The 17,347-nt window shown below is 43.0% G+C and overlaps 1 protein-coding gene across 3 annotated transcripts in view; it reads left to right on the forward strand.

Moving 5' to 3' along the window:
• Positions 1-17,347, forward strand: part of FNDC1 (fibronectin type III domain containing 1) — an 87,912-nt gene that overhangs the window by 44,823 nt on the left and 25,742 nt on the right. For 2 of the 3 annotated variants that reach the window (XM_037023726.2, XM_073219853.1), the window contains 8 exons: positions 1,949-2,047; positions 2,813-2,930; positions 4,790-4,977; positions 5,679-5,786; positions 8,601-8,786; positions 10,129-12,576; positions 14,293-14,393; positions 16,920-17,031. In XM_037023726.2, coding sequence (XP_036879621.2) covers positions 1,949-2,047; positions 2,813-2,930; positions 4,790-4,977; positions 5,679-5,786; positions 8,601-8,786; positions 10,129-12,576; positions 14,293-14,393; positions 16,920-17,031 — 3,360 coding nt within the window. The remainder of the gene's footprint in view (positions 1-1,948; positions 2,048-2,812; positions 2,931-4,789; positions 4,978-5,678; positions 5,787-8,600; positions 8,787-10,128; positions 12,577-14,292; positions 14,394-16,919; positions 17,032-17,347) is intronic. The other variant, XM_073219852.1, reaches the window with a different exon arrangement.

Genomic DNA, 17,347 nt, shown 5'->3' on the forward strand with positions numbered 1-17,347 from the left:
GTGCGCACTGTCTTGGTCCAGGAAGAGTGCGTGGTCAGCTGGGGGCCCCGTGCCCTCCGCGCCTGCATCACTGAGTGCCGCACTGACCTGGGTGTGAGACCCGGCCCTGCTGCTCAGTCCCTGGCCTCCGGGGGTCGGCTCACCCCTGCACCCGGTTCCCCGAATGACAAGGAGACAATGACAGTAGCTTCCTGGCGGGCGCTGTCGTCAGGACTCCATGAAGAACTGACACGAAAGTTCCCACAGAGCCGGGCTGTTACTGTGGCTACTGCGGTACACAGCCCTTCCCTCCTGACCGTCTTGGGCCAAGTTCAGTTTGGAGAACACAGTAAATCAAGAATCCGAGCATTAAAAAAAAAATGGAGAACTTCAACGAATACATCACAGATGTGTAAAAATGTTGACTGTGGGATGGTTCTTAATCAGTGATAGGTGGTTCTCGATCAGTGACGGGCTCCTGCTTTTCCCATTCAGCTGCCTATACACGCTCCTGGGCTGTGAGGTTGGATGGCAGGGATTTGTCCTGGTTGACCTTTGGCGTGGTTCTGCTGTCAACCGCACCAAGAAATTAGTAGACGGGAGGGGACTCCTCTGTTTCGAAGCTTAGTCTGATGTTCCGTGAACCCAAGTGTTACAAACTTGATTCCTTCCTTTTATGAAACCTATGTTTAAAAATTCTCTAGTAGAAGAAGGTCTGAGGGCCTTAGCCTAAATAATAATTTACTCCTGCCACAGCGTGAGTTTCACTCGCCCTGTAGGTGGAGGCGGGGCAGGTTGTCAATGATTATCCCCTTCCCTTGCAACCTGCTTAGCCTACAGCAGCGTACTTTACATAAAGAGGTTCTGTATGTGAGGTTTTTGAACACAGGTCTCCTCTTATGTTTAAGTCAACATGCTGTTTGTAAAAACAAAAGACTTGTTTTCCCACTGCCCTGTGGAAGTCAGCAAGGCCAGAAGGAAGGGCGCCTGTGTACGAGTTTCCTTTGGGATCTTGGTGTCACCTTTGTTCCTTTACTCATGTATTACTTGATGGCAGAGCTACCTGATTTAGAAATATATCAGGTTGCCTCATTTTGATTCTTCAATTGATTAAGGCTGCAGGAAGCTCAGTCAGTCAGTAGAGCCTGGAGTTAGGCATTAGCAACCTCAGATTCAGAAAATTATGAGTCCTTCTGAGCGGTGTGCCCTTGGGCAAATCAATCAATTTTTGGGCTTTATGTCCTTATTTGTAAAATAGAAGGTCCAATTGGAGGATAGCCAAGGCTTCATCCAGGTCTCAGACTCTATGATTCCACAGTACTCAAGAGTAACAAGTTTTATCTCATTGTTTTAATTTTTTTCCCAAATAAAGTTTTCAAGTTTAGGTTAAATTGTATACTAGTGGGCCCAGTGTACAATTTGGAGAGGGAAGGGGGACTAGCTGGAAGAACAATCTAGAGATAGAGGATGTGTTTAAGCTCTTACATTTGCTCTTAGCAGATCTTCAAAGACTCAATTCTGAGGATTTTAGTTCAGAAGGGTAAATCGTCAGCTCTGGGCTGCTAACCAGTCACTCGCTGTTTTTGTATCTCTCCTTTCTATTTGATGACAGATAAATACAGAGTCACCCCTCTTCTCTATTTTGGAGGTAAAAAGAAATTGGGGGAATTATGTGGATAAATATACTCTTCTTTTCCTTTTTGAACATTGTTCATCTTTCTTCAATGCTGATGAGATAAAAATTTCATTTTTCAGGAATTATAGGTAAAACTCACTTCCACATTTCCTAACGTAATAGTGTTCTCTTGCGTTCAGTTCCTATGTTCTTGGGCTCTTCTTCCGTTGTTCCAAGGAAGGGGAATGCCCAAGGAAGATGAGATGGGAGGTGGGGTTGGGAACGCAGACCCCTCGGGTTGTGTGTTCCGGGAGCTTCAAGCCCAGAGCCTCACCCCTTGCTGTCGATCCACAGCCTCTGAGTCGGTGTACGTGGTCTCCCTGCAGTCCCTGAACTCTCAGGGGCAGAGCCAGCCAGTCTACAGGGCCGCCCTCACAAAACGGAAGATTTCAGGTATGCTTCTAAGGATGCATCTGCTCAAGCCATGGTCTAATGTGACTGCACATGGTCCCTAAAAGAAAAAAGAAAAAAGAAAACAAACGAAAATCCCAAGAGAATAAAAAGCAAAACTGAAGACATCTTGTTAAGTTCTCAATTTATGTTAGAGGTTGAACAAAACTACAGGCTTTGTGACTATGATGTATTCTGTTGGAAATTGGAAGATGAATTCTATTTTATATCTGAATATAACTTTTAATCTGTCTCAGAATCGCATGTTCTCAAATATGAGGACATTTAACCCAATGTGATTTGTGCAGTTGTTTGAACCAAAATTTCCATTTCATGTCATGATCACCAAGGAAATACTCTGATTTGAGCTTTTCTTCCCTTAAAATATTGCTTCCCATAAAAATGGTATTATTTCCCAGCAACTTTCTAGTGTATATTGAGAAAACAGTGGGTTACTTAGAGTACTTTGATTAAGGCAGAGCATCCCTTCTGTACTGTTCTGTATGTCAGCAAGGTTGGGCAGCTTTTCAAGTGAACTGTCCATTTTTTAGACTCTGTGCAAAAAGAGCAAGAGTGGAGATTTTGGTTTTTCTACATTGACCAATCAAATAATTTTGGTTTAAATTTCTGTTCATTTCATTATACCTAGATTATGCAAAAGTAATTCAAAAATTATAGGGTGAATAATAAATTCCGGAAGCCAGTGGGTACTCAGGGAAGAGCCTGTTGTTAGAGACAGCCTTTCCATGTGGCCCATTGTCATTTCAGAAGAGGATGACCTGGACGTCCCTGAAGACATCAACGTGCGGGTCATGTCGTCTCAATCTGTGCTCGTAGCCTGGGTGGACCCTCTTGTGGAAAAACAGAAGAAAGTTGTTGCATCTAGGTACTTTTCCATATTTGCCTTTATTTTATACATGACAGATGTGTTTTTTCTGGTCCTGACATGACACATCTTTTTTGAATGATTGAATTTTCTGACACATAAGAATGCTAGCCTCTTCTGTATAGGAATGGTAGGCTATTTAATGACATCTAGCTAATCCTGAGTGGGGTCACACATATTAGATGCTCCCAAGGCCTCATGTGGAATGCACACAGCAGAACCTGCATCTCACTTGCTCTGGAAATTTTCTAGATTCTGTTTCTTTCTTTACCCCATTTATGTTTTGCTTTGCCTCATGATCTGTTCCTGTGCGGAGAATGTGAACCCATCTGGGGGGTGGAGGTCTTTCTGTTCCTTTTGTGATCCAGGAAGAGAAGAAGTAGGAAGGATTCTCCCGTAGAGGGGTGGACATTTATCCAGTGCCTTGCCCACAATCGTTCCTCTTTAGACATTCTTCAAACTGCTGCTTGAAGTTTGAAGTTGGCTGCTTCATGTCCAACCCATTCATGCATAGCAAAACGCATTGTTTTTCTCTTAAGACATGCTGTTAGGCTACTCTGGTTTTCATATTGATTTGCAATAGCAATGGAAGAAAAGCCAATCATAAAGTTAAAATAACTTCTACGTTTAAAAGCCCACTGTGAGCACCATTTTTAGTTAGTGGTAGATTAATAGAGTCATCAAAACTCTACATGTTAAATGACTGAATAATTTATATAGCCAAGAGAAAGCCAAAGATTTGGTGGCCTAGTCACTATGTGTTAACTTTTGAACCGACCTGCAACCTGGAAAAGTGAATGTACTTTAAAAAGTGGACAGATTAAAATGCTAAGAATATGTCTGTATATATGTGCTATTATTTGTATTAGATACAGTTTCATTGTCTGCTAGTAAAAAAAGACATCTGGTGTTTTGAAAGACCTCAGAAGTTTCACAGTGATCCCCTCTCTAGCCAGATGGTCTCCCAACAAGAAGTGTTCCAGATTACCACTGAACTTTTATTTCCAACATCTTGATGCCTTCCAACAACAAAAGAGGGCTTGAGTTTTTTTAGCAGAACTCTTTTTGTGTTAATTAGTGTGCCATGTCTGCAACTGCAGTCTTATCTGGACTTATTAAATATCATAATGAATAGCACATTCTTAATACATCAAATGTTTTCTAAAGAAATGTGGCCATAAAGAAAATTTCTTGGAAAAGGAATCCAGTAAATACCATTGCGACTCTAAGAATGTTGAGGATGTCTTCTTCCTCTAATTGTTGAATATCACGTTTGGTCACACCAGTTTCTCTCCATGATCATCACACAGTAGAATTCCTTTTGTACGCTCTCTATCCTCCTCCATTTTTTATATACATTTTTGCTCCTTCTCACGGTAAAAAGGCTACTCAAAACCACATGTGGCCTTTCCTCCAGAACCTATAGAAAATATACCTATTTTGGCATGAAATAAGACTTGTCTTTCTTTTCTAGAGAGCCAAGATACCTTGGGCCAGTTCTGGTTCTTAATATTGCCCTTTCTACACCATACATGTACACCCCCCGCCCCACAGACACATTTACCTCACAAAAACTGTCCCCTTTCTATCCCTTCCTTTCTTGATCTCTGCTTGATCTTTTGAGTAGTAAGATGTTTTGGCCTTGAAAAGACACGAACTCCATCTTTCCTGGCCACTTTAGACATCTTTCTGTGGAATTTCAGTAGATTCCTTGAGTTCGTAACATAGTTAGAAGTTTAGATTTTTCTCCTTGATTTCTCTACTTCCAAGAATCATCCTTTACAGCAGGAGAAAGAACAGGAACCTAGTGTTGAGTTGCAGAGAACAGATCAACAGTATTGCCTTGTGTTCTCTTACAGACAGTACACTGTGCGCCATCGAGAAAAGGGGGAGTCAGCAAGGTGGGACTACAAGCAGGTTTCCAACAGACGTGTGCTGATCGAGAACCTGATTCCAGACACCATGTACGAATTTGCAGTCCGTATTTCACAGGGCGAAAGGGATGGCAAATGGAGTACATCTGTCTTTCAGAGAACACCAGAATCTGGTCTGTATTTAAAAGAGCCTTTGGACTTTCAATTGGGGAGTTACCCCTAATATAAGATTTAAGAAGCCAAGTGATAAGGGCAGCTGAGGCACTTTTTTTTTTTAACATTAACCTTAAATCTTGGAAATGTTTTGATGTATGAATGCAAAGAAGTTCAGGAACTGCTTCCTTGGATATATGTTTTATCCTTCACTGGTCAGTTTCATCAGCATGTTATTCTGACCCACGAAGCACATTAAACCCCAGTGTGGAGTATCCGTAAATCACCACTACTCATGAGCACCCCTGAGTAACATGTCTCTAGGAGAGTCTCTCCTAGACTTGAGTTTGGTTCTGGGGGAGAATTTTGCTTTGTATCCAAGACTACAATTATTTTCTTTTAAACTATGTCTTTAAAAGCTTTATTTTAAAAAAAGGTGGAAATGGATTTTAATCTTCTTTGTAGATTACAGTGTTCAGCAATGAGAGAAATTCTGAATTCCTAAAAGCATTTCCCTAGATAGTTCTAAACTCACTATATCAGTTGGTAGAACTGACATAAATCACTTTATTACACAAAAAGCAAATGTAGAATTTTCTTTCTTATAATAAAAATTAACACAATAGCTCTTCATTAAAAGTGTGTACACAGGGGCCATCGGCCACTGATGTTTAGATATCCCTCAGGGCATTTTTAAACCTTGGTCCTTGTCCTTTTGTAGCTCCTACCACAGCTCCTGAAAACTTAAACGTCTGGCCAGTCAATGGCAAACCTACAGCTGTGACTGTAGCTTGGGACGCGCTGCCTGAGACGGAGGGGAAAGTGAAAGGTAGGAACTCTTTACTTCAAGGATAAGGTGTGCACAGGAGTGGGATGCCCCAAATGGAGATGTGCATGTATGCTGACTCTGAGGAGCACTGGTTCTGACAGCAGGCTCACCAGCCACAAAAGCAACAGGGAAGCAACATACGTATATGGGGTGCAGACCCAGTGGACAAGGATATTTCATGCCCGGTGTTCATTGTCAGTAAGACCCAGGGCATAGGAGAGATGCCTTTTCATCTTCCCCATACACAGGGATTATGGCACAGCTCTCAGAAGGGGTATTTTTGATTGGATGGGTGTGATATTGTCATGACCTTTACCCATACAAATGACACCTTCTTTTTCATGCTATGGATTCTTTCACTGTGCCAGTAAGGTCATGGAAAGTAAGACTGAATAGGAACCCAGAGGGACCATAAATATTTAATGAGTTTGAAAATCAAGTAATAAAATCAAATAGAAAATGGATTTTCCCCCCACTTGTTAGCCTTTTTATTAGTTAACTCTTTTTTTTTTTTTTGAGAGGGCATCTCTCATATTTATTGATCAAATGGTTGTTAACAACAATAAAATTCAGTATAGGGGGGTCAAAGCTCAATGTACAATCATTAATCCGATTAGTTAACTCTTTTGATTGAGGAAACTATGATCTTAAAATAGAAAAAAAAAGTACTGTAGATTAAAAAAATTTACATAGAATAGTCACAACTAGTGACTATTTATTAAATTAAAAATCGTCTGTTAAGAATATTAAATAAAAGCACAGGCCACTTCATTTTAATACAAAAACATCCAAGAACCTTTCAGAAGTGTATTTCAAGATATTTTCATGGGCTGTATTGAAGTTTTTCCCTGACATTACCTATATGAACGTATCCTGAAGGTACTTTTCATTGTTACTTGATTTTGGAAGGTAACTTTAAGTCTAATATATCCAGGAACTATGGAAAGTTTGTGTAAGCTTAAAGAAGTCCAGAGTTATTATCACTAATCTCCTTTGAGAATTTAATAAGAAAAATTGAATGGTTCTGTTTTGTATTCATCTGTAAGTTATTTTTGCTGACTTGTAAGGACGGCTTTCCATGGAACAACTGAAATTAAGGAAGTTAGATGTGGGATCCTATTTTCTAAACTTAATGCTCTCGTTTTCCAGTTTTTTTAAAGATAACATACTGTACTGTTCTTGCCCATTTTTTTTTTCAGTGGAATAAGCCAGAATCATATGAAGAAAATAAATATTTAATTGGTTCCTTTGAACTATTCTTTTTATGACCATTCCAACACTGGCTCCTTCTGTGTTAAATGTGTGGTGCTGAAAAGGCTTCTGAAAATTGAAGACATTTTTTGGCTGACCACATTTTTTAGTTATAAAAATGCCAATTTTTGCTCCTTCAGCAACTACTTACTTGTTTTCTTCCCCTCTCCCACATCTTAGTTGATATTTACAGCTCTTTAGTGGAACAAGGCCACTGGTAGTCGATTAAATACTTCCAGAAATACTAACAGCTACCAAGTTTTTATGTCCAGAAGAGCACCATGTCCTAACCCTGCTGGGGCAGTTTTCACAAAGGGGGAGTGGTGGGATTGAAAATTATAACTCTACTGGGGCCCTGTTTTTTATGTATGAGAAATATAAAACATCATAAAAGAACATACCTTGACATGGTTAAATGCTTTCCAGATGAATTGGATCCATAAAAAAATCTGAATTATAAAATTTTATAGACAGTGGGTTCTTTTCATTCTTACTTTTGACCACCACAAATGACTAGCTTGTTCAACAAGAAAAGAATGCTGTTTTTTTTTCTTTTACCCCAGACAAATGCTGCAAAAGCATTTTTGGTTGAAAGTTTTTAAATTGGTTTAATTTTAAAAGATTAAATCTTAGGGAAAAAGAAAAGATCTCCCACGCTCCTCTCTGAAGCATGGTAATTGTTTGGTATTTCCGTAATTTAAATTCTTTTTCTTAGTGAGCTCCTATTCATATTAATTTGATAAGTTTTATAAATTTTAACTCCATTGGGAGGAAAAGAGGCATGACAGTTTTTAGTTGAGGGTGAAAATTATGCTTTAAAACATGGCTTCTGTACATTTCCGTATTTCCATATAAGCATAGAGATATAGTAAAGTCCTTGGACTGAACTTGCTATGATTCTCAAAGTTCAAGGACAGGATATGTTTACAGATATAGCCATTTAAGATGGAAACATTAGACATCACAGAAATCTACTACTTGGCAACTTTTCTAGTTTTAAATACTATGAAATATCCTTATCTGCATATATTAAGAACTTCTATAGTTCCTACAAAAATGAAATTATATTCAAAATGTGGACTTTATTTGGCTTAATGTGCAAATAAAAATTGCCCAGATTAACAAACTGGAACTCCTAAAGGTGTCAGCAGCTATTCAGAATCAGTTCCCATCAGTTGTCATTTCTTTTTGCATGGTTTCTTCTGTTCAGGATATATTAATTCTGTCATAGTGAATTAGCAATATATATAATGGCAAAAAAACCCATAGTATAAATATTTTTGGTAAATTGTGTGAAGACCGGCCTCCTGGGTTCCATATGTTTAATTTGCTGAAAGTGGAAACTTGCCAGCTAAGTAACTACACAGCCCTACCCGGTAGCCTAAATGAATGCTAGTTCACCTTCTACTGTGTCTTTATGCTCCAGCTGCTGACTTGGCGTGCATTGCTAGACTATTAATTTTAGTAATGCACGTTCTAATTCATCCTGCCCATACAGTCTGTCTGCTGGACACAGGACTGTTTTCAGTTTCCTCCTTCCAACCGTCTGCCAAATCATTTCAGAATACATTCTTTCATTCGCCCCGGCTCTCAAACCATTCGGAGCCAAGTCCCTCACCTATCCTGGAGAGACTACTTCTGCGCTAGTGGATGGTCTGCAGCCTGGGGAACGCTATCTTTTCAAAATCCGGGCCGCGAACAGGAGAGGACAGGGGCCTCACTCCAAAGCCTTCGTTGTCGCTATGCCAAGTAAGCGCTGGGTGTTCGTGACTCTCTCTCTCTCTTCATTTCTGTATTACTTTGAGTTGTACTCCTGGGTTTAAAACTGCTTCATTGATTTTGGGGACAAAGTTTACACACTGATATCTAAAATATTTTTGTAGTCCCTTTGGAGATGAGTCTTCCCCAAAGACTAAAATGTTATTGATTGCTGAAAACAGTAATTATTTAAAATTATGAAAACATGAATATATTGATAATGTGCTTCATCTTATATCACTGTACAAGTTTGGGTTTATGATGACAGAGAAAGAACATTTTTACAGGTGTACCATGACATTTTAATTGTTGCCTCTCTTCAATTTCTAAATAGCATTAAAACTTTAAAATTTGTATTCTATTATTTTGGGGAACAGCTTTTCTCAGAAGAATCTCAGTTACCTTGTTTATTTGATCAATATCAAAACTAATTAGGTTAATAGAACCCAAAATCAGAGTGAGGTATTTTTGGACTGTGTTTTTTGCTTCCTCACATTTATTCCAAATACTGGTGTCTGCCTCCTTCATTATGCAGAGGACCCACAGTACACTGTAGTGTGGAACCGAGCCATCCTGGAGAACTGAAATAGATGCAGTTTGTATCCTCTGGGTCCCCCATTGCTCTATGAATTCACCTCCCCTTCGAACATCCCTTCTAGAATTCCTACTCCCAAGACAGGGTAAATTAGAGGGGAGTCTTTTGATTTAAGGCCCTATTTTGGGATTATGGAAGGGCTAATAATAGATTACGATGTATCTATTATTAGAGGGATTCTAGGCAAGTAGAAAGAAGCAAGCAAGGATGTGGTAGGCAGAATAGGAAGCTCGTTGTAAGGCCTCAAAACTTACAGACTTGTTGCTCACCCAGTCATGTGCACATCACATATAACACATCCCCATACAGTTTTGAGTCAAGATCACTCAACATTTGATACCAGGTTTAAATGTGTTCCTTGCCTACATAGTTGAGAATGTTTATAATGCATTGGTAATATCCTGACAGTTATATTTAAAAAAATCCTACCTAAGATTTTGAATTTACAGTCAGTGGATGCCTTAAAGTCCTCAATTTGGAATTCCTTCAAATAATAAGCTGCGACATAACTTGATTCACTTTATGGAAATTCAACACACACGTTTTCTAGGGCTGTATTACTTAAAGCAAAACAGAACTTTAAAAAGAGATTGCTGTAACTGGGAAAATATGTGTCCCAGATCTAAATAATTAAAAGTTATCAGTTAGAAATACTAATTTTAAATGCCTCCATACTGCCATCTTAAATACTTTCTGTTGCTCGGCTTTTGATGGCAAATTCTTTGAAATCCATTACAGCCCTTACCAGTGAGTCGGATGGTCAGCAGAAAGCAGATTCAGAGAACTGGAAGCCTAAAAAACCCGAACCTCCCTCAGCGCCTCCCAAAGCTCCAGCTTCCTCAGGACACACCCATTTGCCTGTTTCTCCCAGGGGCAGAAATGTCAAGAACCCTCTTCTTGATTTGAAGAACAAAATATTGGCCAATGGTGGGGTGCCCAGGAAACCCCAACTCCACCCTACAAAGACTGAAGGGTTGGATCTTCAGTTGACAGAAATCACCGTGGAGGAGGAGCTGGATTCCCAAGGGGACCCACCAGTGTCACCCTCAGAGACCCAAGACCAGAAGCCACAGCAGAGGCCGCCAAGTAGATCTGTCCACCCGGTTCTCACTTCTGGAAGGACTCCAGTGAGAGCGCGAATGCCAGTGCTGCCCTTAAGGGAAGGTGTGGATAGGGGTGGCTCCTCCCTGGCCTCCCACCCTCATCCTTCTGTCCCCGACAGGCCCACCGAGGGCAGCGCTCCCCGCCCTTCAGGGGGGCCCTCTTCCAACCACCCTTCCAGCTCTGCTGACAATGACTCCATGGGCCAAGAAGAGGACGCACCAGCCGCAGGTTACCCGCACCCCAAGGCCACCGCCTCGCAGCAGCCGCCTCCCAAGAGTCCTGTCCGTGCGCGGCCAGCGCTGGGGCCCAGCCGCCAGTCGGCCTCGGGCGCCCTGCGGGACAGCTCTGTGCACTATGGCACAAAACCAGCCCTGCCCGCTCGGAGGGAACCCCATATTGGGGATGGGGAGGAAAATTCAAGTGCTTCAGTCCCACCCTCGAGACTTTCTCTATCCCAGGGGGGCTCATCTTGGCCACTACCCACCGAACCACAGCCCGGATCTCCCCTCTCCAGGGGCTGGAAGAATGGGCACGATGGCCCGGCTGCCAAGTCCTATGCGCCTTCCCGGTCTACCAAGCCTTCCTCGGTCTCCTCTCGTCTCTCCTCAAGGGCACAGGTGTCCGAGGGAATGGCCGCCTCTGATGGCGATGGTGACAACGACGCGGAAGTTGGAGGAAGGCAGGCCGAGGCCACCGCCCCGACGTTTCGGACCCGGCTGCCCGCAGGTCCACCCGTCCCTGGACATTACAGTTTGCTCAGACACAAGCCCTTTGCTGCCCACAGCAGGTACCCAAACAGGCTTGGCAGCGGCCGGGAACCCCGCTTACAGGCCGCCAGCTCCCTGCCGACCACTGTGTCCCCCCGCGTTCACTCAAGGGCGAATTCCCACCCAGCTTCTGACCACAGGCGGGGCTTGGGGATCCGTGGGGACAGCGAGGAGCGAGAGGCAGAGGACGAAAAGCCCCTCTCTGCCACCGTGGGAAATGAGCGCGTGCCTTCCTCCAGGCAGCCTGCCTTCCGGAGTGGGGAGCACCTCAGGCGAGGCCCCCAGCGAGGGGTGAGCCCGCAGCGGAAGGACGCCCTGGCGGAGACGCCCCTGTCGGCCAGGCCCCCGGTGGCCCCACAGCCGCCCCGCGGCCCGCAGCGCCTGGACGTGGGGCACCCGCCCTCCCGACCCAGGCCCGCGCACCCCACGCAGCAGGGCGGCGCCTCCTCCGACCCCCACGCGGCCCGAGGCAGTCAGTCTCCGCTCGCAGCGAGCTCCCGAGGGGTGCTCCCCGCGTCTCCCCGGAATCACGACGAGGACTCCGAGCGTGAGCTCGGCGGAAGGCAGCACGACAGCACGGAGGCCAAGGCTGAGGCGCGAGCTGTCCGGCCGCCCGCCCACCCGGCCCGGGCCAAGGACGCCGCCCCGTCGCTGCCCAAGCACCGCCAGGTGGACACCCGGGCCAGGGGCTCGGACAGCCTTCTGCGCAGACTCCCCGGCAGGCCCGGCAGCCACCACACCCACATCCGCCCCAGGGGGTCGGGCAGGGCCGGGCCCCGGGAGGCGGGGAAGGAGGACGGGGCCCCCCGGGGTTCGCCGCCCAAGCGGGAGCCCCTCACCTCCAAGTCTCAGCAGTCCGTCTCAGCAGAGACGGAGGATGAAGACCTGGCGTTTTTTAAAAGAAAAAAGGACGAGGACGCTCTGTCCTCAGTTTCAAAGTGGCCCTCGTCCTCCATCCCTAGGGGCAACAAGTTTGCGGATGGGAACATCAGGAAGGGGGAGACAGTGCCGGCCATAGTGCTCGCGCCCCCGAGAGTGAGTGCCCCCGCCGACAGGAGCGCCACCCCGGTGATGCGTCCGCCTCCTCCTCCAGGCAGCCCTGCACGGGCCTCGCTTCTCCCGCCCAGGCAGCCCCCTGGCAGCCCTGCCACCCCAAGCCCCACAGTGGGCACCCCTGCCCCACCACGGTACACCACCCGTGCCCCTCCCGTCTATGCCTCTACCACCCCGATGCTCTCCCTCCGCCAGCGCATGATGAACTCCAGGTTCCGGAACCCTTTCTCACGCCAGCCTGTGAGACCCCCTTTCAGGCAAGGTAATTTTTTTTAACTCAACATTTTCTTTATGGCTCTCAGTGTTCATAGGGATTCTTGAGAAGCCTTTGTTCTATTGAGCATCTACTATGCCCAAGCGCCCTGTTGAGAGCTTTACATGAATCAGACATGCTTTCACCCTCTTTGCCATCTCAGGGTTTGCAACCCCTTCTCCTGGTGTACAGAGGAGGCTAAGGCTTGGGAATCTGAGTGCTTTACCGGGACTCAGCTGTGAAGTGGCTGAGCTGCTGTTCTAACCCCAAACACTCTAATTCCACAGCCCTGTCATTCCACTGTCCATCCTGCTTTGAATTCTTTAACATATGGTCTTAACCCGTCAAAATGTGTGGCAGCCATAGTACCAGACTCAGCTTCCTGTATTTTGGGTTATTTGTAGTTGTTCACTCTGCGTGGATTATTTAAAGGATTCACAGTAAGGAATTAGCTACCTGTGCATGTTGGATCTCTGCTGATTCTGCACATAAAACTTTCAATTGAACATACTCTGAGACAAACTCAAATGTGTTGGGTATGAAATGCTTAGATATCGCCATCAGTGAATGTTGTGTAAAACCTCCAGAAAATGCAGAGTAAAGATGATTGTCACCCAGGGGACTAACAGGCAGATGTGTGACTCACACTGAGGACAGAATGCAGACAGCTATGACAGGGAGGCTACGTCGACCCCAGGGCAGGATCTAAGTATTTACCCTAAGTCTCTGTTCAGTTAATTGGCAACTTGCACTGTCTTTGCATGGAATGAGGGCCTAATAGAACATTATTGAATGAATGTGTTGGTATTTGTTACTCTGTACAAGGTACTGTTAGTTTAACCCAATGTAAAGATATAGAACAGCGTCCCACTTGGAGGTCAGTTTTCCATTGAAATTGGCTCCTTTAAGGAAACCCAAGACCCTGAAAATAGATGTGAAACCCACATTCCCATGTATATAGTAGAAACCCAGTATTTAATCCTCATTAACTCTTTGAGTAAGAGAAATGAGTCTGACCTGCAAATAGTTGTTGGAAAGCCCAAGTACTTCATCCCGTGGGTGAGGCTGGACCACAGAGTGCTCCCATTGGGGCCTTATGTAACTGTAGCTAATGAGAAATGGCCTGAGATGAAGAAAAAGGGCAGGTGCAATGAGCAGGCAGACAGCAACTGAAGGGGCAGCTAACCGGACCTCCCACGTCCTCTGAGCAGATACTTCTCAAGCAGCCACAGAGAAGACAGCAAGCATTGAGTGCTCCCTGCTGCATCTGCACTCAGTGATTGATGGTTGGGACCTGAGTCAGCTAGAAATAGTTGTTGGGTTCAGAAACCGCCGAGAAGAGCAGGGCAGCATCTAATACATTCTAGAGATAATTTTCTCCATCCTTCCAACTCTCCCTGCCTCAAACTTCCAACCGGCTGAAATAAAGTTACAACCACTACGGTCTTAAACCTTATCTGGAAAATGTACTTATACTGAACACTGTCATTTCCCCAGTGTTGTTAGAAAATTGTGGCTTTCCCATCCTCTTATCAGACATTCTTATCTGTCATGTAGAAATCACAATTTAAGATTATCATCTAAAATATATGAGCTGTTGGTTTAGAATTCTGTTTAGTGTTTCTGTTTGAAATGATGTGTTACTACTTATAGTTTCAGCACGAAGCCAACTTTCCAGGAATGTTGAATTTACCAGGTTCTGTTGTTTTTTATTGTACTGTGTAGGTTATAATGGCAGACCAAATGTAGAAGGGCAAGTACTTCCTGGTAGTGATGGAAAGCCGAGTGGACAAAGAACTATCAATGGCCCTCATGGAACAAAGTGGGTAGGGTGAACTTCTTTACACACACCAGTTGTTCTCACGCTGCTGGGAAGAGAGAAATGGTGGACACCAGTAACAATGAATGGTCTTTTTTTTCTTCGGTAGTTTTAATCACACATATGTCATTATACTTGTGGATTGTTTCTTCTAGTGCTCAGAAAAATTTTTGATTCTCCTGAGTAACTAGTTCGCCTTCTTGTCGTAGCTAGTAGCATAAGACACGGGCCTTTGCTCCCTGTCTGTCTTGACTGGTAAGGAAGGCCACAGCAGTTCATGGAACCTGACGCCTAGCCTCTCAAATGAACTTCTCCGCTGCCGCTCCTGGTAGCTTTTTAATTTTTTTTTCAGTTTTGTTTATTTGATTAAGTAGTGTACATACTTTCTGTAAATTGTCTCAAATCCTTTGTAAAAGGAAGCAGGGTAAAAACAAATGGGCAAACCCAAATCCTCTGAATCGAAGAGGCAGTTTTTATCAGATTGCCTTTCAAATATTCCATCAACTGTTTGACTAAAATAAAAAATAAGTATTTGTACTTTATGTACATTTAAGTTAACTGACTTTAAGTTCCTGGGGTTAAGATAAATGTTGAGGGTAATGGACAGAACACTTTATAATGTTTAGGGATTTAAAATATTTTCAAAAAAATCAAAAAATTATTCATAGTGAAATTCCTAGTCAAAACTTACCATTTCTAACAATAAAGATTAGGAAACCATAGTGATGGACTTCATAAAATGTTAAGTCACAAGTGATCTAAAGATACATTTTTTCATTTGCCTTACCATTCAAGCAAAATGTCATAGTAAACAATTTTGAACTGAAATGGTATGGAGTAGAGTTCAACAGTAGGGCTTGTATATAATTAAGTTTTAATTACTGAGACAGCACTGAACAAAGTGACCTGTTTGCAGGGGTTCCTCCAATGGCTGGACCAAGCAGAGTAGTGATTCTCAAATATGAGTGAGCATCAAATCACTGGGGGCTTGTCAAATATGGTGACAAGCAACTGGTGGGGCAGCTTGTCAAGTACTTGATGAGTTCCCAGGTGATGCTGAAGCTACAAGCCCAGGGCCACTTTAAGGGCCACCAGTGTAGAGCATGAGCTTGTTCCTTAACAAAGATAATAATAGCTTTTTTCCAAGGTTATGATTCCCTAGAATATGAAACATTTGCATGCATAGTGTATTAGGCAATTTAATTACACATTCAATTGTTTTTGCTATAGTAACTTAACAGCGAAGTGGAAACGTATCATTGTTTTGATGCACTAACAGTTCATGTTCATGGCAAGGAGTTACAACAGTGCTGAAGTATCTGAAAAAGATAATAAAGGTAGTAAGCATGCAAACCACTTCCCAGAGATAAGCACTGCTGACGTTTGGGATATAGCCATCCAGAGTTATTCCTCTGCAGTTTTAAGTTTATATACACAAAGGAATATATTTTAATTTTTGCAAAATAATCAGTCCTATAATCTGAGTCCACATCAGTATGTATCAGTTCATGTAGACTAGCCAAATCCTTTTCATTGGCTGCTAGTATCCCACTGTGTGGACAGGCCATGATTTATTTAATCTCTAACCTTTTGATGAACTTACTTCCTACTTTCCAGCACCACCTGGGAACTCGTCAGGTGTTTGACAAGCTGCCCCATCAGTTGCTTGTCACCATATTTGACAAGCCCCCAGTGATTTGATGCTCACTCATATTTGAGAATCACTACTCTGCTTGGTCCAGCCATTGGAGGAACCCCTGCAAACAGGTCACTTTGTTCAGTGCTGTCTCAGTAATTAAAACTTAATTATATACAAAGCCTATTGTTGAACTCTACTCCATACCATTTCAGTTCAAAATTGTTTACAAGGACATTTTGCTTGAATGGTAAGGCAAATGAAAAAATGTATCTTTAGATCACCTGTGACTTAACATTTTATGAAGTCCATCACTATGGTTTCCTAATCTTTATTGTTAGAAATGGTAAGTTTTGACTGGGAATTCCACTACGAATAATTTTTTTATTTTCTTGAAAATATTTTAAATCCCTAAACATTATAAAGTGTTCTGTCCATTACCCTCAACCCACCAAAAACCCCCTGAACGTTTATCTTAATCCCAGGACCTTAAAGTCAGTTACCTTAAATGTACATAAAGTAGAAATACTTATTTTTTATTTTAGTCAGTTGATGGAAGATTTGAAAGGCAATCTGATAAAGCACAGAACACTGAGGTTGTTTCCTACCTTTCAGCATTACACATAGCATACTGAATGGTAAAAGTATTTTGAACATCTTTTGTATATTTGAGAACCTTAAAACAATTTACATATTATATGGGTAAGCAATTATAATATGAAATATGACCATTTTATACTTTTTTCTTATTGAACCTTGTGCATGATGCGACAAAAATAGTTTCCTACTCATAGTATGGTTTCCTTCAGTGAAAACCATACAGGTGTTCATGTTGTTGGATTTATGCAAACATTTTGAAATGTCCAATATATTTTTTAATCTGTGTCATGAATTTAGGTTGTGGATCTTGATCGTGGGTTAGTATTGAATGCAGAAGGAAGGTACCTCCAAGATTCCCAAGGAAATCCTCTTCGGGTTAAACTAGGAGGAGATGGTCGAACCATTGTGGGTAAGTGAGAGTGGTTTTGAAAGAGCAAAAGTGTACTGAATTAGCCATAGAATAACTTCTCTCTCCCATTGTTTTCGTTGGGCCCCTTTGGCCCAGTAAAAGGAGTGCCTCAAAAGGGGCAGAATGTAGCCTTTTCCCTGATGAAACTATAGTTATACTCTTCCTACCAACTCTGCCCTCTAGAAAAGGGAGCCCTCAATTTCACTGCTGAGACTGGGCGGCTAGAATTAGAAGTCAGCAATCCATGTCCTGAAGGCCAAACTCTCTCTGTTGCCTTTTTTTGTACAGCCTATGAGATCAGATCAGTTGTTACATT

Source organism: Manis javanica, chromosome 13, assembly GCF_040802235.1.
Source record: "Manis javanica isolate MJ-LG chromosome 13, MJ_LKY, whole genome shotgun sequence".
In the NCBI taxonomy this organism is placed as follows: domain Eukaryota; kingdom Metazoa; phylum Chordata; class Mammalia; order Pholidota; family Manidae; genus Manis; species Manis javanica.